This window comes from Phalangium opilio, unplaced genomic scaffold (genome assembly GCF_054372755.1).
Source record: "Phalangium opilio isolate 3A_F unplaced genomic scaffold, DU_Popi_V2 ptg000217l_1, whole genome shotgun sequence".
NCBI classification, from domain to species: domain Eukaryota; kingdom Metazoa; phylum Arthropoda; class Arachnida; order Opiliones; family Phalangiidae; genus Phalangium; species Phalangium opilio.
Window position 1 is genome coordinate 6195503 of NW_028324218.1, and position 19955 is coordinate 6215457.

General features: G+C 33.2%; 5 protein-coding genes across 5 annotated transcripts; 2 read left to right on the forward strand and 3 right to left on the reverse strand.

Annotated features, from left to right (window-relative positions):
- The first annotated feature begins 4145 nt into the window (after positions 1-4145).
- On the forward strand, positions 4146-10891 carry LOC149615929 (SEC14-like protein 2). Its single transcript, XM_089856103.1, has 9 exons — positions 4146-4531; positions 6472-6541; positions 7095-7138; positions 7256-7318; positions 7388-7576; positions 7647-7725; positions 7801-7881; positions 9515-9601; positions 10737-10891. Exons 1-9 carry the CDS (start codon positions 4415-4417, stop codon positions 10889-10891), a joined length of 885 nt encoding a protein of 294 aa, XP_089712229.1. The 5' UTR covers positions 4146-4414.
- A 351-nt stretch (positions 10892-11242) lies between these two features.
- LOC149615930 (SEC14-like protein 2) lies at positions 11243-12757 on the forward strand. Its single transcript, XM_089857037.1, has 2 exons — positions 11243-11560; positions 12625-12757. The coding sequence occupies exons 1-2, from the start codon at positions 11245-11247 to the stop codon at positions 12717-12719; spliced, it is 411 nt and encodes a 136-aa protein (XP_089713163.1). The 5' UTR covers positions 11243-11244; the 3' UTR covers positions 12720-12757.
- Positions 12758-14568: 1811 nt separating this feature from the next.
- LOC149615931 (glycolipid beta-1,4-mannosyltransferase egh-like) lies at positions 14569-15927 on the reverse strand. Its single transcript, XM_089856105.1, has one exon. It carries the CDS (start codon positions 15925-15927, stop codon positions 14569-14571), a length of 1359 nt encoding a protein of 452 aa, XP_089712231.1.
- Positions 15928-16956: 1029 nt separating this feature from the next.
- On the reverse strand, positions 16957-17740 carry LOC149615932 (uncharacterized). Its single transcript, XM_089856429.1, has 2 exons — positions 17613-17740; positions 16957-17211 (listed from the first exon to the last, which is right to left on the reverse strand). The coding sequence occupies exons 1-2, from the start codon at positions 17716-17718 to the stop codon at positions 17000-17002; spliced, it is 318 nt and encodes a 105-aa protein (XP_089712555.1). The 5' UTR covers positions 17719-17740; the 3' UTR covers positions 16957-16999.
- A 90-nt stretch (positions 17741-17830) lies between these two features.
- LOC149615933 (uncharacterized) lies at positions 17831-18873 on the reverse strand. The gene is made up of 2 exons (XM_089856106.1): positions 18440-18873; positions 17831-18104 (listed from the first exon to the last, which is right to left on the reverse strand). The coding sequence occupies exons 1-2, from the start codon at positions 18871-18873 to the stop codon at positions 17831-17833; spliced, it is 708 nt and encodes a 235-aa protein (XP_089712232.1).
- Positions 18874-19955: the final 1082 nt, after the last annotated feature.

Sequence of the window (19955 nt, forward strand, 5' to 3'; positions counted from 1 at the left end):
AACGATTTAATTTAAAACCAAACGAATGAGACTTACCTTACCAGTTCTAAGGTGAAACTGAAGAGATTTGGTTTAGTTCTATATTCGTGTCGTCTCACTCTTACCATTTTGTGAACTATACGTAAGTTACAATTTTATTTATTATATATTATGTGGTTTAATTATTTAATTATTGTGGATATACTTTTAATTTAGTTATATTGGTTTGATTTAATTTTTGTTAATTTTATTTTATTAGATAATTGTGGGTTAATTTAATTTGATAAGGTTTTGGCATTTTAATTCGATAAGGTTTTGGCATTTTAATTCGATAAGGTTTTGGCATTTTAATTCGATAAGGTTTTGGCATTTTAATTCGATCAAGTTTTGGCATTTTAATACGATAAGGTTTTGGCATATTAATTCGATAAGGTTGTGCCAAATTAATTCGATGTTTTGCCAATTTTAATTTGATAAGGTTTTGCCAATTTTAATTTGATAAGGTTTTGCCAATTTAATTCGATAAGGTTTTGCCAAATTAATTTGATAAGGTTTTTTGCATTTTAATTTGATAAAGTTCGGCCAATTTTATTAAATTAGCTTCAGCTAATTTTAATTTGATAAGGTTTGGGCATTTTAATTTCATAAGGTTCAGCCTATTTTATTAAATTAGCTTCAGCTAATTTTGAAATGAAATGAAATACATTTTTATTGTGCATAAAAAAGCTACAAGAAGCTCCCGAGATTATACACATTTGTCACAAAACCCATAATAACTCATATTTTATAATTGTTACGAATTGGTTGGTGTTATCGTTCTAAAAACACAGCTTAATTATGTAGAGAAATTGTAAAATCCAATTAATTATTTAAATATTAAAGTTTGATTGGTTTTAAGAGTTTTAAATCTGTACAGTATAGGTCAAATTGCTCCTGAAATAGATTACATGTCCTTTGCATACGTAAGATAGGGTTGAGCTGAAACTTTGAGGGATAATATAACAATTTAAACTAATTTTTATAATTTTATTTGGTAATGCTCCAAATTTGGTCTCTTAAACGTTAGGAATTTATTCTAATTTTTTAATTAAAATAAATTAGAATAATTTTCATTTTTATTTTTATTTAATTAGTTTAAATTGGCTATTTATTCATACTTTTATAATATTATTGAAATTATTAGTTTAATTTAATCAATTAATTATTCGTTCAATACTTACTTTCTTAGATTATATTTGATACATTTGATTTTATTAATAATTATTTTACAATTTATAATGTAAATTCATTATACTAATTAAATAAATTAAAATATATTAAAAATATGTGAGAGCTAATGGTTGGAGAAAAATGTTTGGAAACGTTACTGATAGACATTGGATAAATTAATTGCGTTAATTATATTGATTAATAAAGTCAAAGGATTGAAGTAAATATCGCAAATATAATTTTGATTCTAAAAAAATTTAAACAATTAATGGCAGGGCACGTTAAATTTCCAATAAATTTAATATTGTCAACTATAATCATTGTCAATACTCAAAACAAGGTCTCAAGTTAAATGTACAGGTACTATTAAATATAAGAAACTTTCCAGGAAATATTTTTTTTTATCAAAATATTTACCACAGTTCACTTTTTTAAATTGAAGACTCAAGGATTTAAACTGAAAGTAATTTAATATAAAAAATATTGTATTTAAATCTATGGTTTTTTCACCAAAATTTCCAAAACAAACCGGTTATTTCAAGGGCCAAAAAGAAGGAAAATTACGATAAACTATTAGATAATTGCTAGTAAATTAGCCCGTATATCGTACATTACCCAGGGGCACTAATTCCCAATCTATACTTAATCACTATTGTTAATAATGTAATCATTAATTTGAAATTAATGACGTCATAAACAACACTGCCCATAAAAGAAGTCCAAGATTTAAATTATGTCTAGTCCAATTGTTCGATTATGCAAAATGTTTCTTTTTTTCAAATGCAGTTTTCTATTCATTAGTCAAAGTAAAGGGTTGTGAAATTTAGACATTTTAAATATCGCAACAGTAATTTTATCCGAACTACGAAATATTTAAGTATTTAAATCCGAAATCACTCGTGAAGTTATGAAAAGAAACATACATTCGAAAGGTTAGTACAGCTTAGAGGAGAGAGGCGAGTGGAGTAGAGAGAATGAGAGATGTGCGGCAATGAAAGTCTCTCAGAGCACCTCGTGCACGCTCCTACCGGATTTTTAAGTGCTGCCTCCTAGCGTTATTTAAAAATAGTCTAAGCTAGTTCTCATGAATTAGCTTCTATTTTTAAGATACAGGGGGCATTGTCGAAGTTTTCGTATCACGTAGACCCTACCAAACCCCTTCCACTAAGGATGATGGGAGGAAATCGTTGCCGTTCCCTACAGTATGAAAAGAAACATACATTCGAAAGGTTAGTACAGCTTAGAGGAGAGAGGCGAGTGGAGTAGAGAGAATGAGAGATGTGCGGCAATGAAAGTCTCTCAGAGCACCTCGTGCACGCCCCTACCGGATTGTTAAGTGCTACCGCCTAGCGTTATTTAAAAATAGTCAAAGCTAGTTCTCATGAATTAGCTTCTAATTTTAAGATACAGGGGGCATTGTCGACGTTTAAGAATGACGTACGACCCTACCAAACCCCTTCCACTAAGGATGATGGGAGGAAATCGTTGCCGTTCCCTACAGTAGCTACGTTATAGGGTTTGAGATATCTACTCCATTTGACCTCGGTGCCTTTCAAATTTCCAAGAAATAATTAGTTTTAAAAAAAATTTGATTTAGAATACATCACTAAATATAATTAAACTAGAAACTTTGTTGCTTAATAATTAACCATAACAACTTCTAAATTAATTCACTTAAGGTTAGAGACATCTCGCAATTTCAACGACATAACATTCTTTTTAATTTCACGCTTCGCTTGGGGGCATAAGCTAACAAATTATTTGGTATTCAAAGTAAGAATCATTGAAACCTCTAACAACTTTCATACAATGAAAAGGCCTTCCTTCTTTAGTCAATGCCGGCCGGAAGATAAAAGTTAAGCCATGAGATTAAGTACGATCGTTGATTTACGTCACTTTAAATTAAATTTAAGGGAGTTTGTCTGAACTTGCTGGTTTTAAAATGAAGTGGTGTATTGATTGTGAAATGCAAGCAGTATTTAAATTTTTAAAACAGGTTGTTGTTGAAATATATTCAATTATTATAATTATGGACTAAATGGGTTAAATGTTTGACGTTAATATTAATTGATTCTTGTAAGATTGTAAAACATATTTCCGATTCAAATTACCCAGTCAGGTTACCCCACTAAATGAAATTTCCCTGAATTTAAATTCTTACATATTCCTCGACGTTTTAATAACATTCTTACATATTCCCCGATATTAAAAAAAGATTCTCACATATTCCTTGATATTAAAAACAATTCTCACATATTCCTTGATATTAAAAACAATTCTCACATATTCCATGATATTAAAAACAATTCTCACATATTCCCTGATATTAAAAACAATTCTCACATATTCCATGATATTAAAAAATTTCTCACATATTCCCTGATATTAAAAAAATATTCTCTAGCTTATCACATATTCCCTAACCTTTTTTAAAAATTATCACATATACCCCGACTTTTAAAAAAATTCTCACATACTCCCTAACTTTTAAAACAATTCTTAGATATACCCTTTGGATTTAAATCCCTAACCTTTCCTTCTCAGTTTTAAATTCCCTGACCTTTTTGCAACCCCTATGATGACAGCACAATTAATACAAACCCAGAAAAATAACTAAAAATAGTTAACAATAATAAAAACCCCGTAACAATAATTAACATACACATAATTACTTCCGCTATAAGCCCATTAACTTAACCATACAATAACATATTGTTACGTTAAAAAACCAAGCCTTCAAAACTTCAACTTATGAAAATATTGTAGATACATCCATACACATTGTTCATTTAGGCATAGTAGCCTCAATACTAGTTAAATAGTTTTTACTAAAAAAACCGGAAACTAAAATGAATTTCTTTCAAGCATAGAAGCAAATAAATAAAAAAATTCGAAGACAAGATAAATAACATAAATTGTTATTTAGAAATTTTGTCTTACGTTTGTGAGAACTCGTGCTTATCGGGTGTGCCGTTTTAACTTCCGATTTCGGGCCAAGATGGATTTGACAAACAAAATATTCTTTGATAATTGAATAGTGCGGTTGATATTAGATTTAGCTCGTAATTTTCAAAGTGTTAATTTTAAATATAACGTAGTTAATATGGCTCCATATCCATATACGACGTGCTTAATTAAATCGGAACATGTAAATACGATTAATTTAATTTTATAGTGTTTTATTTAGTTTTAATTATCGGTTTTTATTTATTTATTTATTAATTAGATGGCTTTCGAGGACGAAAACGAATTTTGGGAGCAAAAATTGTCCAGTAAGGTTTTGGAATTGCAATTAAAATACGTCGATGATTTGCCGGATAAACAGAAGATCAAAATCAAGGAGGTAAGATTTAATTTTAATTATTTTTAATTGTTAATTTAATTAGGGTGATATGATTTAGTAAATTTATAAGTATTTGTTTTGCAAATATCAAAAGGGGTTTAGTTTTTTTGTAAGGATACTATGTAGAAATTGCGTGTTAAAAATACCTCAAAAGTTGTTCAGTTTTTTTGGTGAAATTGCATGTTAAAAATACCTCAAAAGTTGTTCAGTTTTTTTTTTGGTGAAATTGCATGATGTTAAAAATAGTTTTAAGAACATAAAAAAATTACTAAGGTGAACTTTTCCTTGAACACAGTGTTTCGCAAAAAACGTAAATCCTGCGTTTAGTGTTAATTATTTAAAATAGGTTCTTGGCAATTTTTTTAAATTAAAATCAAGAAAATTAGAAAAAAACTCAATTTGAAGAAAATTGTTTATTTGTGCGGGATTTGTCCAGTTTCGTCATGACAAAGACCTTCAAAATATCTTTGAATAAAATTAGTAATTACGAAAAATCAGTCAATAAATCTTTGAAAAACAACATTAGAGACATAAATAATTTTTGACCCTATCCCAAAATTGAAAGTGGGGCTTGCTTATCTGATATAAAATGTTTTGAACAACAATAAACAAGTACTTAATAAAAAGGGACACTAAAGTTATCAGCTCAATAAAAACTTCCCACGTGACACGACTTCGAGCGCTCTCTTGCATGTAAAACCACTTCACGCGCGATCTCGCATGTAAAACGACTTCACGCGCTATCTTGCGTGTAAAATGTATGGTTACACGCAGCACCAGCTCGTGAAATAAACCATTTTGGTTTTCAAAACGTGTCTTTTTGAACATTTTATAATTTAAATTTTCGGAGAAACTAGTGATATTGTTAGTGTAAAATTTGGTGCTAAAATCTACAGTACATATTAAGCTTTGTTTAAAAGTGTGCTACCTTTATTTGAATTTAATTAACATTAAAATTAAAATTAAATTGATAGTATTGAAAAATACCCAATTTCTTATGGTAGTTTTTCCAATATGAAAGCAAAAATATGAAGTTCATTAGCTTCTATTAAAAATTCAAACTAAATTTTAAGATAAACGCGGCTAATTATTCAGAGAACATTGAACTTAACTTGAAACTTTCGATCAAATTAAAAATATTCATCAATTTCAGACTAAACAAGGGTGAATGAAATAGGACATATCGGATGTCACAAACAGCGTAGTAATCGCGTTTGATAACATAACTTCTTTTCTATGAGATATAACAACGCCAGGAATAAATACAGCTACTAGGAATGATTGTGTAGTATACATTTTCACTCATCGGATCTAAGCGGATATTGTGGGAAGAGCTAGCTAGACTAATCATAATGTATGACGAATTTTACCTGGCGAATCTATAATCTCGACCCCGCATAGAGCCTCGCGTTGTGACCAACCAATGAAATTGAAGTTAGGAAGACGCCATCAGAATGTGACGGGGATAGTAAGTTCTCAAGCTCAGCCCGAATTCATAGAAATTAACATGGGAGATATATATGAGGACACGATAATTCCTAGTAGCTGTATGCATTCCTGTTCTAATCGACTATTTCCCGATAGTCTATCAATATTACCCGAGTTATAGCTATAATCTTTTACTGGTTTGTTTAACCTAAAACTGAAAGTACTTTCAAACCGGTTTTCAATGGGAATTTTCATCAAAAATCATGCGAAACTTATCAGATAGACATAATGTTCCGGAAGAAATATTTAACAAATATAAAAAACCCTTTTTTTTTCTAAGAAGTTTTCAATAAAACTCTATCGTAATAATAATAATAAAGGCAGCATCTATAGAAAATGGGTTAAAGTTGTGGGTTATCAACTGTTAAAGGAGTTTGTTTTATAATATTCGCGAAGATATTAAAAATAATTAATATTCATTTTAATTATTTATATATTATGTTTTATAACAGTTCAGACACTTGGTAAAGGATGTTCTTAAACCACACCACAATGATTTCTTTCTACTGAAATGGCTAAGAGGTAAATTATTCAAACTTAGTGTTTGAGTGACTTGGAATTTGAAACCAATAAAATAATTGATTTCTACTAACACAACTTTGTCTATCTTTGTTTTACATAATATATATAAATTTGATTAAACGAAGGCGGCCAAGAAGTACATTTATATGACCATAAGTTTATAAGATATGTTCGTACCATAAGTATGACACTACCTATATACTTAGTAATGCTAATGAGAGACATACTGCTCGAGATAACTAGTTCGAGAAGGAGAACGACGGAAGCGAGTCAATTGAAGTCCTACACTCGGTGGTGGTTAATTTTGCAGCTAGGACTTCCATCTAGGTCCTATTTAGTCTGCATTACTAAGCCCCCTTTGACAGCAGCGCCACACTCACTCACCAGGCCTCCCTCGCTTTACCTCCTCGAATCTATGCCCTACCTCACTCACTTCAAAATAACAAGCTCCAGTTTGTCATGACCAGATATTAACAAACTTATGGTTGAAAATATCTTATAAACTTATGATATGACTAAAGACTAATAATACTTGAAATTTTAACCATATTAGCTCGAAAATTCGATTTACAAGCTGCCGAAGCTATGCTAAGAGCTGTAAGTACCGTGGAGAAAACAATACCTCATATAATTTAAAACATTATCATCAAAATAGTGGGGTTCCACATTCATGCGTATTATGTATTAATTCATAATTGCTATTAATTAAAACAGAGTCTTAAATGGCGCGAAGAATGGAGGGTAGATCGAATCCACGAAGAATTTCAACCCAATGAGGTAAATTATTAAAAAAACAATGTTGAAAATGAATTTCGGTTTTCAACAAAACATTAATTACTTGAACAGGGGCAGAGAAAATTCACAACTAGAGGACAATTTGGCTACGACAAAGAAGGTAACCCAATTTGGATCTTCCCCATTGGTCAGATAGATGTCAGAGGGTTGCATAAATGCACTAAAATGATTGACGTGGTCAAATACTTCATAAAAGACCTTGAACTAACCCAAAGAATTTATTGGCGACAAACAGAAAAGGTTAGTACTCTCTCTCTTTAAAAACTTGTTTCGTTAAATTTAATGGTTTTCACACTTTCCTAATGTTTAGCTTGGTAAGCCAATCCATCAAATAACATGCATTTTCGATTTGGAAGATTTTAAAATTAAGGATTTCATGTGGAAAACAGGTTTGTACTATTGAATTATTTATATTATGGTAATTATTTTAATTAATTTAAATTTTGGTAATTATCTATTTACAGCTTTTGACGTCATAGTTCAGCTATTAAGAACATTTGAAGGAAATTACCCCGAAACTCTACGAAAGGGGATCGTTATTAATGGTATGTGTTTTTTAACATGATTTTAAAACGTTACACGTTGGAAATACAATGTGGATAGTGCATTCATCATTATAGTCAGTTCATTAGCTTTAAAATGAGTACCTACAACGTATGTTTCTGATAATTCAATCGTAAGTTACAGTTATGTAACGTAATGTTCGCAAAAGAATGTTACACTTCATAACTCGACCGAGCTGTAGTTTAAAATCTTACCGAAGCGGGTTTCGTTGTTTCAATTAAAAATAGTATCTCTTGCTGATTGCACTCATTTTAAGGTGCAAGGCTCAAAATGGGCCGCAATTACTTCAATTTAACATCGTTACATCTTTGTAACATTGGTTACATAAAGGTTTACACGCGACATGCTCATATTATGATCAAATTAAAATTAAGACCAAATGCGCAGTAACCCCTTCGTAACAATGGTTAATTACATCTAAACAATCGTTACTCTACTCTTTCAAAGCTATTTAACGTAGCTCTACATCTTTGTAACATTGGTTACATAAATGTAAACACGTTCGACAAAACCCTTAAAATTCTTCATATACATATGAAAACTAAATTAACATGAGTAAATCCACCTAAATTAAAATTTAGACCAATCACTGCAGTTACTTTTGTAACGACCTAGACAATCGTTACACTGTGTTTATGAAAGAAACCCTTTTAAACATCTAAAACATCAATAAGACTGACAACATGTTTTTGAAACTAAAAATGACAACTTAAAGTCGAATTAACCCTGAATTACTACCAGATTATCTGATTACGAGGAAAACTTAGTGACTGTTGCCAAAAACGAAACCAACAATTTAAAAATAATATCAATATAGTAGTCATATTAATCGAAAACATGTCTTGATAAAAAAAGATCCGGACGGCTCTAGGGCATGTTTAAATCCGATAAGGAAAGTTTATACATTAATTTAACTAATATAGCTTACGTGTAGACCTTTGCTTAAAAATATTATGCACACATTTTTCCTCAATTACTTACATACCATGTACAGTCGAGTTTGTAGTTATGTACAGTCGAGTTTCAAAAACCCTTTAGGTGCAATAATTATCGAGGAAAATTACATTACGATTTTTATGTTCTTTTTCTAACATTAACTTGAAAAATACCAAGGTTAATGCTAATAGCACTAGTAACCTCTAAAAATCCCCTTAATTTTCTTTTTAATTTTAGCTCGAAATGAAATTTTAATATTTCTTACATTATAATTAATTAAAAATAATTTGCCCCGGCATGTTTATTAGATAGTACCAAGCAGTGGTATCTAGTTTATTAGGGAGAAGGTATAAATTAGCCACATTTCAATCTTTATCTCCAGTGCAAGGGTAGGTCCGGAGTTAATCCCCGCCTCCAAATTACAACCAGCATCTCATTGGTTCTTGAAAACTCACGTCAGAGCGACGCGAATGACGAAAATTACGCATTTTCCGACTGAGTAGAGGCGAAATAGCCCGGCCTCCTATTACGTCCCCCCTTGTATTTTGAAAGGGGGTCTGGGACTATGGCGCGCGAATACTTAGGCATCTTTTACCCTCTCCCTAATAAACTAGATATCTCTTCTTGATAGTACATTTTATTTATAGATTTTCAATTGTTTTGAATTATATATTACAGCACCCAAAGTGTTTTCAATCTTCTACGCCATGTGCAAACCATTCATCAGTGAAGAAACTAAAAACAAACTTGTGATATTCGGAAAAGGTAACAACAATTGCTTTGAATTTAAATATAGGGTCAGTATGCATAACTTTGGACACTTTTTGCATAACCTTGAATAACTTCCGTTGCTTATATGTTAGACTCAAAATTAAAAAAGCAATGGAGAGAAGCATTCTTAAGACACATTCTCACAAGTTTTCAACTTTTTAAATGGAATACATTTTTCACAAAGTAGAGTTCCCCAAAGGCCGAATTCGTGCTCAACTTTGGACACTTCTATGTAACTTTGGACGCCCCCTTCCTAACTTTGGACACCCCTTCCTAACTTTGGACAGCGAAAAAAGGGTGACTTGGGGACGCATTAGGCGAATCACAATTTCAAAAGTTAAAATATAGGCTTAGGCCGACCTAGACGTAGGCCTAAAATAGGCCTATAGGCCTATAAAAAATCAGAAATTTCTTTAAAACAAACTTTATTAAATATGGGGCTACTTATGTAGGTTTTTAGGTATATAGGGCCTAGGCCTATTTTGGCGCGCTGTTTGCCGCGGAACAATTTTAACAAACTGAGGACGTGTCCCTTATTGTTTTAAACTCTAAAAAAGGCTAATATCGCGAGTTAATTAGTGTTAACAAACGGAGAAATCGGCCAGCATGAAAGTGTCCAAAGTTAGAAATTTGCCCAGGTGTTTTTAAAGCTGAATATTTCGTCGAATTTCCCGCGTAAGACAGTGTTTAAAATACGGATTATGAAGCCAAAAAGTTGCTCTTTCGAATGGTTTCTAGTTTGTTCAGGTATGATTTCTCTAATTTTCGTCAAACCTTATTTCCCGGGACCAAAGGGTTGACCCCCGTCAAATTTGGCCGTAATTTAAATGGACGAGTTTGGGGAGTGGGCTAATTTGGCTCGTAACGTAGTCGGATGTTATTCTACGACTTTGAAGTATTTTTTTCTAAATTCCTCACATTCTAAGCTTTAAAATAAGCTATTTCATTATCAATTTGATGCATCCAGTAATTAAATATGATTTTTATAATAAAAGTGTCTAAAGTTGGAGCTGTCCAAAGTTAGGCACACTGACCCTAAGTAAATAAATAATTAAACCGACTCTTCATTAGGACAAATGACTCATTACGCCCTCTAAATTCATTCATTAATTGTACTTGCAATTTGCAGATAACTGGAAAGAAGCTCTACTTGAAACTATAGACGCTAACCAACTACCCAAGCACTGGGGTGGTACTGCTGTTGATGAAATTGACGGTAACCCTTACTGCTCCTCGAAGGTGAGTGTAGATAATTCTAACAAGAAGCGATATCTAGTTTACTAGGGAGAAAGTACATTCCTAGCTTTATCTCCAGTCCAAACGTAACGTAGATACGGAGTTAATCCCCGCCCTAAATTACAACCAGTATCTCATTGGTTCTTGAAAACACACGTCAGCGGGACGCGAATAACGAAAATTACAATCATACTTTCCGACTGAGGAGAGGCGAAATAGCCCGGCCTCCTTTTACGTCCCCCCTTGTATTTTGAAAGGGGACTGGAACTATGGCGCGCGAATACTTGGGCATCTTATACCTTCTCCCTAATAAACTAGATATCGCTTCTTGATCTCAAACCTTTCGAGGTTATGACGTACGTACGTACAACTAATTGCGAATCTTGTAACAACAGGTTATTATGGGAGGTACAGTGACGGAAGAATACTACTTGTCCCTAAGTCTAAGACAAGCTACGGACAAGGATATTAAGACTGTTCATATTGATCGTGGAGCCAAGGAAACTGTCGAAGTTGCTGTGACTAAACCGGGATCAACTTTGAGTTGGTCGTTTCAAACTGAAACGCACGATATTGGATTTGGATTAAATTTCAAACCTGATAATAAACAAAATGGCAAAAAGAAACTGGAAGCGAAAACTGTCATACCGATTGAGAGACACAATTGCTACGCCGTACCAGAGGACGGAGATTTGATTTGCAAGGACGCTGGTCTTTGTAAGTTTGATATTTTTCAAAATAATATTTTGCCAATGTTCATTTGTTATCAAGGGTAATGGTGTTATTGTAGGGTTTTTATAGGCTTATCTTTGTTTGTTATTGCTTTTCAAAGACGTACTTATGTTTATTAAGGGTTTTGCAAAGAACCATTTTAGTCGATCAAGGGTTTTGCAAAGAACCATTTTAGTCGATCAAGGGTTTTGCAAAGAACCATTTTAGTCGATCAAGGGTTTTGCAAAGAACCATTTTAGTCGATCAAGGGTTTTGCAAAGAACCATTTTAGTCGATCAAGGGTTTTGCAAAGAACCATTTTAGTCGATCAAGGGTTTTGCAAAGAACCATTTTAGTCGATCAAGGGTTTTGCAAAGAACCATTTTAGTCGATCAAGGGTTTTGCAAAGAACCATTTTAGTCGATCAAGGGTTTTGCAAAGAACCATTTTAGTCGATCAAGGGTTTTGCAAAGAACCATTTTAGTCGATCAAGGGTTTTGCAAAGAACCATTTTAGTCGATCAAGGGTTTTGCAAAGAACCATTTTAGTCGATCAAGGGTTTTGCAAAGAACCATTTTAGTCGATCAAGGGTTTTGCAAAGAACCATTTTAGTCGATCAAGGGTTTTGCAAAGAACCATTTTAGTCGATCAAGGGTTTTGCAAAGAACCATTTTAGTCGATCAAGGGTTTTGCAAAGAACCATTTTAGTCGATCAAGGGTTTTGCAAAGAACCATTTTAGTCGATCAAGGGTTTTGCAAAGAACCATTTTAGTCGATCAAGGGTTTTGCAAAGAACCATTTTAGTCGATCAAGGGTTTTGCAAAGAACCATTTTAGTCGATCAAGGGTTTTGCAAAGCCCAAATTTTAGTTGATTAAGGATTTTTAAAGACTTGTTTTGGTTGATCAAGGATTTTGGAAAGCCTTATTTAGTTGATCAAGGGTTTTTCAAAGCCTAATTTATTCGATCAAGGGTTTTCAACGCATCTTTATCTTATCGAGAGATTCAAACCCAAATTATGTTTTACTAGCATTTCCCAGATAATAAATTAACAAACTTTATATTTTCTAGACACCCTGATATTCGACAACAGCTTCAGCTGGTGCCGTGGCAAGACCGTATTTTACGAAGTCCACGTTATAGCGCCCCCAAACGAAAAAATCTAATTACAGGACATAAGCTCAATGCTCAAAAAACAATTTTTCAAACAAATTTTACCTACGTTATTTACAAAAATACTTAAAGCTCCTAGTGATTCTCATTGTTCCCAGTACTCAACTATGTATAAAACATATTTAATATTAACTAAAGTGTAACCATTCACACATGTATTTTTTTTTTGCCATTTAATGACGTCACTAATGTAATCACCACGCACTAAAAATTGGCAAAAATACGTATAGAAAATCATGTGTTTCAAATAAACGTACTTTGTAAATATATTGTGCTTAAAATTACTCAAACAATCTAAGACAATTACCATAGATGCAGATAGGACTTGCTTAAACAGTACCACAGTAACTTTGACCAAGGCTTAGCAAGAAAACATTAACTTACCCTATGCCCTGGAGAGAATTTGAAATGCGATAACTTGAAACCAACATAAACTGCCAGGAAACGTCAACTAGAAATTAATTTAATTAATATTGAAAAGTTTATAAAATATAGGCTTAGAAAAATGTTTAAGTATCATACCGTCATCGTGGTGAAATTCTCGGTTTTCTTTAATTATAAATTAGCTTATCAAATAGGGCAGAAAATTTCCCGCAAATTGACACGTAACCTCCATGGTCCCCTAAAGGTTTCCGCGCATGCGCAGGACGTGATTACCATCAAAACGTTACAATTAGGCCTAACCTATTTTTTCCTAAAAAAAGTATTCAGTTTTTCACTCAATACAATAAAAAGCATAATTAATAAAAAATAGGACTTTGACGCAATTTTTGGCCAATTGACACTACTTACGCCATCTATTTTGGCCTATTAACACCACTCAATCTATAGATACTCTAATTGGAACAAAATTCTATTTGAATTTGATCATTCAATCATTTAAATCAATCTTAATTAAGATGTCTCAAAAATTCTCTGAAGACGAAATAGCGGTATTCAAAGAAGCTTTCGACTTTCACGACTTGAACCACGATGGTAAAATTCACGTGTCCTTAATCACAACCGTCATGATTTGTTTAGGACATAATGTAATGGAAATACAAGTGGAAGAATTTCTTCGTGACGTTGTTGTCAAAAAGGACCAAGTGGATTTTGCAAATTTTGTCAAAATAATGGAAAATAATGATACCAAAAAAGAAACTAAAGAAGAAGTCTTGGAGGCTTTCGAAGCTTTCGATTGTTACGACAAGAAGTTCATGTCGGACACCGATTTGAGAAGAATGGTAGATTTGTTTGGTGCACATGGTAACATGAACAATTTGGACGTGGACGACATGGTGCAACATGCGGACCCAAGAGGAACTAAAAGGATTTATTACAAAGAGTTGGTGGATGAAATGATTTAAGTAGTTGAAGTTTTAATAGTTTAGTTAAATTAAATTAATTTATGTGGTTTTGATTTCTGAATTGTTAATTAATTTTTCACTCTCATACTCTGTACAAATTTCAAAGCACTTGGTTAAATGATTAAAAACGATAAAGTACGAAAATGCTTATTTTTAAATCCATTTTATTTATTTCTTTTAAACATGCACAAATCCTACATGATTTCCTGATTTAATATCATAAGTTTATAAGATATGTTCCATAAGTATGACACTTACTATACTTCGTAATGCTAGTGACTTACTGAGAGCTAGTTCTAGCGAGAATTGAAGTCCTACACAGGACTTGCATCTAATCCTATTTAGTCTGTACTAAGCTTTTGACTGTGCCTCACCAGGAATTCTATGACCTACCTCACTCACTTCATGACAAGTTCCAGTTTGTAACCAGAGATTAACAAACTTACGGTGAACATATCTTATGAACTTACGATAATACACAGTTACCATTACATCCCTAAATTTCTTTTTTGGTTACCTCAAACCTGACATCTTTTTGTAAAAACGCTCTCAAACCACATATATTAAAAATAAGTGTAAAAAATACTGGACCCAAGACAAGGCCCAGAAAAACCAATAGAACTGACTCCCAAATTTTAAGATAGTCCAATTTAGATACTTGAAAAACTGCGCAGTAAATATCTATGGCAACCGCTATTCCAAACAGGTGCTGAATCAAACCAGGGTAAATGGGACAAACTCCGTAAATTAAATTGGCAAATAACAAAGGTACATAAAACCAACCGAAGATGACGGACACTAAGAACAATAGTAGGATAAACCTCCCGCCGACAATATCCTTGCAGTTAGACAATATCTTCATTCCGTAAAACCCGCGACGATATTGTACCATCACTTCTTTAACGTTCAATGTACCAACTTCCCTCATGACACCGTCAATCCAACCGACTTTGTACCCTAACTGACAAGATTTCATGGAAAAATATACGAATTCAACAACAGACGCGTACAAACCACCGTCAAACGATACATCTTTTTCGACACAATTTTTAACGGCGACAAAAGATCCTTTCATTCCGTATTTTGGTTTATTGCTCAACTTAGTCGTCAAGCGTATCATGCCGTAATCCATAGAAAGACGGTGTCCAGTAAGTATCTTCGTTAAGTAACTTGTGTTATTGAAGGGATCGTAGGTAATGGTCCCTTGACCAATTTGGAAACGGTCATCTTGAATGAAATTGGCGATACCACGTACGGATGATGGCGTTAACATCGTATCCTCGTCTAAGTGGATTATCCAATCATTTGCCTTCAAACAACTGACGCCATTTTCCAAACAGTATTGTAAATTACGGCCTTTGAATAATGTACCATTCTTTGTTTTATAACTTTTAGGTACAAGTATTTGCTTGACTCTAGCATCTTTCTTTGGTAATTGCAAAGCTTTTTCCGTTACGATTTCGATGATGTAATTGGTCAAACCAACTTCTTTACAAGCATCTTGATTAATTTTAAGTATTTTCATAATAACGTCAGGGTAATCTCCACGAGTTACGACGCGAAATGAGATTAATGGTAATTTCTTCAAATTAGCAGTTAATTGCACATAATCCTTAAAACAATCGTAGACAAAAAAACCCAAAGCCATTTGTCCAGCAATCATAAATTTCATAAACACTACGAGGTAATTGAAAACACCGAAAATGACAAGTGCAATTAGACTTAAGTTGATGTCGTCGAAATTAAGATCGGCATTCTTTACGGTGTAAGGTTTACTTTGCGTTATAGCGTATTGAATGGTTAATATTAACCCTAAGAACACAACGCAGTGAACTAAGTGTTTAACAGAATACATCTGAAAGTTAAGTTTAAATTATTATATTGGTTAGTTAATATTGTATGAATATTATAATTAAGTGTAAAAAAAATTAGAAGATTGAGTGGTTTTCTTACTTTTGAGTTGTGTAGATTGTAGAAAGATGAATGTAATAAGCAATTAAGCAACCTTGTTGTTAAATTTAATAACAATATCTTCAATATTGCATATTTATCATGTGGGTTAAGGTAAAAGATAAGTGATTATATTAAAATGACCTTGTATTGACGATAACTGAAGTGCTTCTCTAAAAAAGGGGGATAATGTTATCTATACTAATTTCCATAAATAACTTAAGTAGGAATTAATTGTATTTTAATTGAATATTAACACATCAAAATACTCTTTTTAATTTGCGAAAAAAAGGAAATACGTTTCTTGGAAAATATTAAAATATAAACTGCACTTGTTTTTTAAATTAATTTAATATTGCCAGGGATAGATTTAATTTTAGAAGTAGGAATGGAGAACGGTTAGTATGGTGCTGCCATCTTTGGTTCAACCAAGAGGTAACGCCCAGATGGAGCCACTACACGCGTGACGCGAGGCTAGCCAACCCAAAAGGTGACCTAAGCCGCCCCCTGTGGTGTTCACTCGTCTTCTGGAATTTATGAACTGGTCTATTGGGGACGTTAATAATTTGACGTGTTTGACCCTTTTTGACCATTAAATTTGTACTACACCTTTTTCTGTTACACTCATGCATAATAAACGCTATAAATTATGAAAAGTATTTGTGTTTATCCTAATAACACTCGGCATAATGAATGTATTGTGAGACAAGTAAATAAATAAATAAATAAATAAACAACATCCACTTCACAATAAATATTTACTCAACCATATAATACTGCTAAATTTATGAACACAATATGTAACTGTTCACAAAATAAAAACCGTATATGTTTTACAACAATAATTCCTACCTCCCAGTGCTACAGTAACGATTAAAAGATTTTAAAAAGGCATCTTTTGCTTGTGACGTTTTCTTGTGCTCATTTGTGCACATTGCCAACTAAGTTTCTACTACAAAGCAGAACACGTAATCTCTTCAAATGTTCTTAATGGATTGATAATAATTTTGGCAGTAATTATTCTTCAGTTCAGCTTCATTTGTACGAGAAAATGTGGTGTTTGTACCATCAACATCGACATAGGCTGCGTACCAATACATGACATCCGTCTCAAAATTTTCTTCTAAATGAACTTTCATTGCCAAGAAACATAAGTCAGGTCTGTTTGCGTTAATTTCTAATGGATTATCTAAAATAAACAATTTCAGAAGTGTATAATACTTCTCTTCGAGAGAAGTGTACCAATCACAAAGCGGGGTAATTCGTAATTGTAACATGATTCTTCCCAACAACATCCCTTAACATTTATTATAGCAAGGTTACTAAACCGAATCATGAAACATACGCGATAAATAGTTCCCTCATCATTACTCTATCAGCCCTTAACTATTTACCTGCCGCAGGGATAGATTTAATTTTAGAAGTAGAATGGCGAAAAATACGTAATTCCTTTTCACCTCTGTTGCTATGACCCACCTCTTCTTTCATACCCCCCCCCCGTCCCGTGGAAGGGGGTCCGGGACTTGGACCCACGCCCAAATTTCCCTGTTCTCCATTCCTAATTCTAAAATTAAATCTACCCCTGCCTACCGTTAATCCAAAGATATCTCAATGAAGGCCAAACTGGTTTCAATACGTCTTCACTTATATAGTCGAAATTATTGTGACTTAAATTTAATTCTTGTAGAGCCGGCATATTTTTGGTAAAACCATCAGGTAAGGTCGTCAAGGCGTTGTGACTAAAATATGGCAGAAAAAAATAATAATTGTAAATTCAATTCATCAAACGCTAATAATTTAATTAAAATTTACCTTAAATCGAGATACCAGAGTTTAGGCGCATTATTTGCGATAAAATCTTCAGGGATATTTTCAAGATTATTGTGACTTAAACTAACCCATTCCAAATTATCTGTGACGGTTATTTCTTCAGTCCAATAAACCATGCTTTGTTCAATCGATAAATATCGTAAACTTTGCGCCAAATTCAATAAATCGGTGCTGACGTAATAAAGATCGCTGTTTGTAATTTTAATATTTTTTAAATTGGGTAAGTTTTGTCCCATTTCAGACCATTTCCATCTAATAAATAAATAATTTAAGTTAATGATTAATGTAAAATGTAATTTGTAATTTCTGTTAACATGACACTACTTATGCCTCGAAAAGTCACAGACTTACTGAGAGCTACTTCGAGGGAGAACGACGGAAGCGTGAATTGAAGTCCTACATTCGGTGGTTAATTTTGCAGCTAGGACTTCCATCTAAGTTCTATTTAGTCTGTACTAAGCCTTTTACAGCAGCGCCTCACCAGGCCTCCCTCGAATCTATGACCTACCTCACTCGCTTCAAAATTACAAGCTCTCAGTAACCAGTGACAAACTTATGGTAGTAACATATCTTATGAACTTACTTACCCAAACAGTAATTGAGCATCAGATATATCCAAAGTTTCTAAATTATCAAATCCTTTCAATTTAGCACTGGCGTAATTCGAATCAGCATAATTTGGCTCTAGTAACAAATCCAAACTAAAAGATTTCAACGTCAAAGATTTCAAATTCTTATTTTCTTCAAATGTTGCCGATGGTAACGCCAGAATTTTGTGTCCTTCGAAAATGATATGTTCCTCATCTTTATACGTATTTAGAATGCTTTTCAAATCTTCCAAATTCTCTTCTTCGTCTAATAACTGGGTCATGCAATGTTGAGCCTTTTTTTGAATCAACTCGAATGTGGTAGAACTTTCTTGGCACGTTATTGTCTGTTGGTTTTGCGCGTGCAATGCGCTAACATTAAGTAACACGATGGCAATTACCATTGAGTGAAACTTCATATTGAACTGGGCCATGTCTTAAAAACGTTTAGCAAATTCGGAAATAGACTAACAGCTCCCGTATTGAGGAACTTTGAACGTCGTCATCAGGTTAGAGCTTCGTTATCGTTGGAAGTAAAATTCGTATTTAACCCTACCTAACTTAGATAAGGCACCCACCGATTGCGTTAGTGTTTGAGGGCATTTTTGAAGTACCACTATTTCAGACTACCAGATGTAGTAGTGGGAAATGGCTTGGATTAGATTGCTGGGTGATTAAACACTGATAAAAGGGTTTTTATTAGTGTTATCGTAAGTTCATAAGATATGTTCCTACCATAAGTTTGTTTAATTAATCTCTGGTTACAAACTGGAGCTTTCAATTTTGAAGTGAGTGAGTGAGGCAGGTCATAGTTTCGAGGAGGTAAAGCGAGGGAGGCCTGGTGAGGCGCTGCTGTCAAAGGCTTAGTAAGTTCAGACTAAATAGGATTAGATGGAAGTCCTGCATGCAAAATTAACCACCGAGTGTAGGACTTCAATTCTCGCTTCCGTCTTTCTTCTTCTCGAACTAGTTATCTCGAGCTGTAAGTCTCTCAGTAGCATTACGAAGAGTATAGGAAGTGTCATACTTATGGAACATATCACTTAAAAACTTATGGTGCGATTAATAAATTTTGTCAGTCAAGAAACGTTTTATCTTATCAAATATTAATTAGGAGTCATATTTACATGGTTACATGGTATGGGTATAAGCTTATATAATTAAGTTGATTATTGAATGTCAAACGAAATACTTTCGTTATTTCTAATAATAAAAAATACTCCAATACTATCTAGAAAACAGTGCCCTTTAACCTATAGACGGGCTGAATGGACTTTTGGGTTCGATTTGTTGCCATCTTTTTTAAATAGCGGCCAGAAATTCGAAAACCCTTCTTTATGGAATAATCTCCACGTGAAAAGTAATAAAAAATGTCCTGATGGGCTGACGGGCAACGCCGAGTGCCTTAGCTCCTAGGGTGCTACAAAAATATTAGTCATGATCAGTAAAATCTACCCATTCTTTATATCATTTTGATGGAAGGTCTTATTACACGCGAGCGACGCCGCGGGTAACA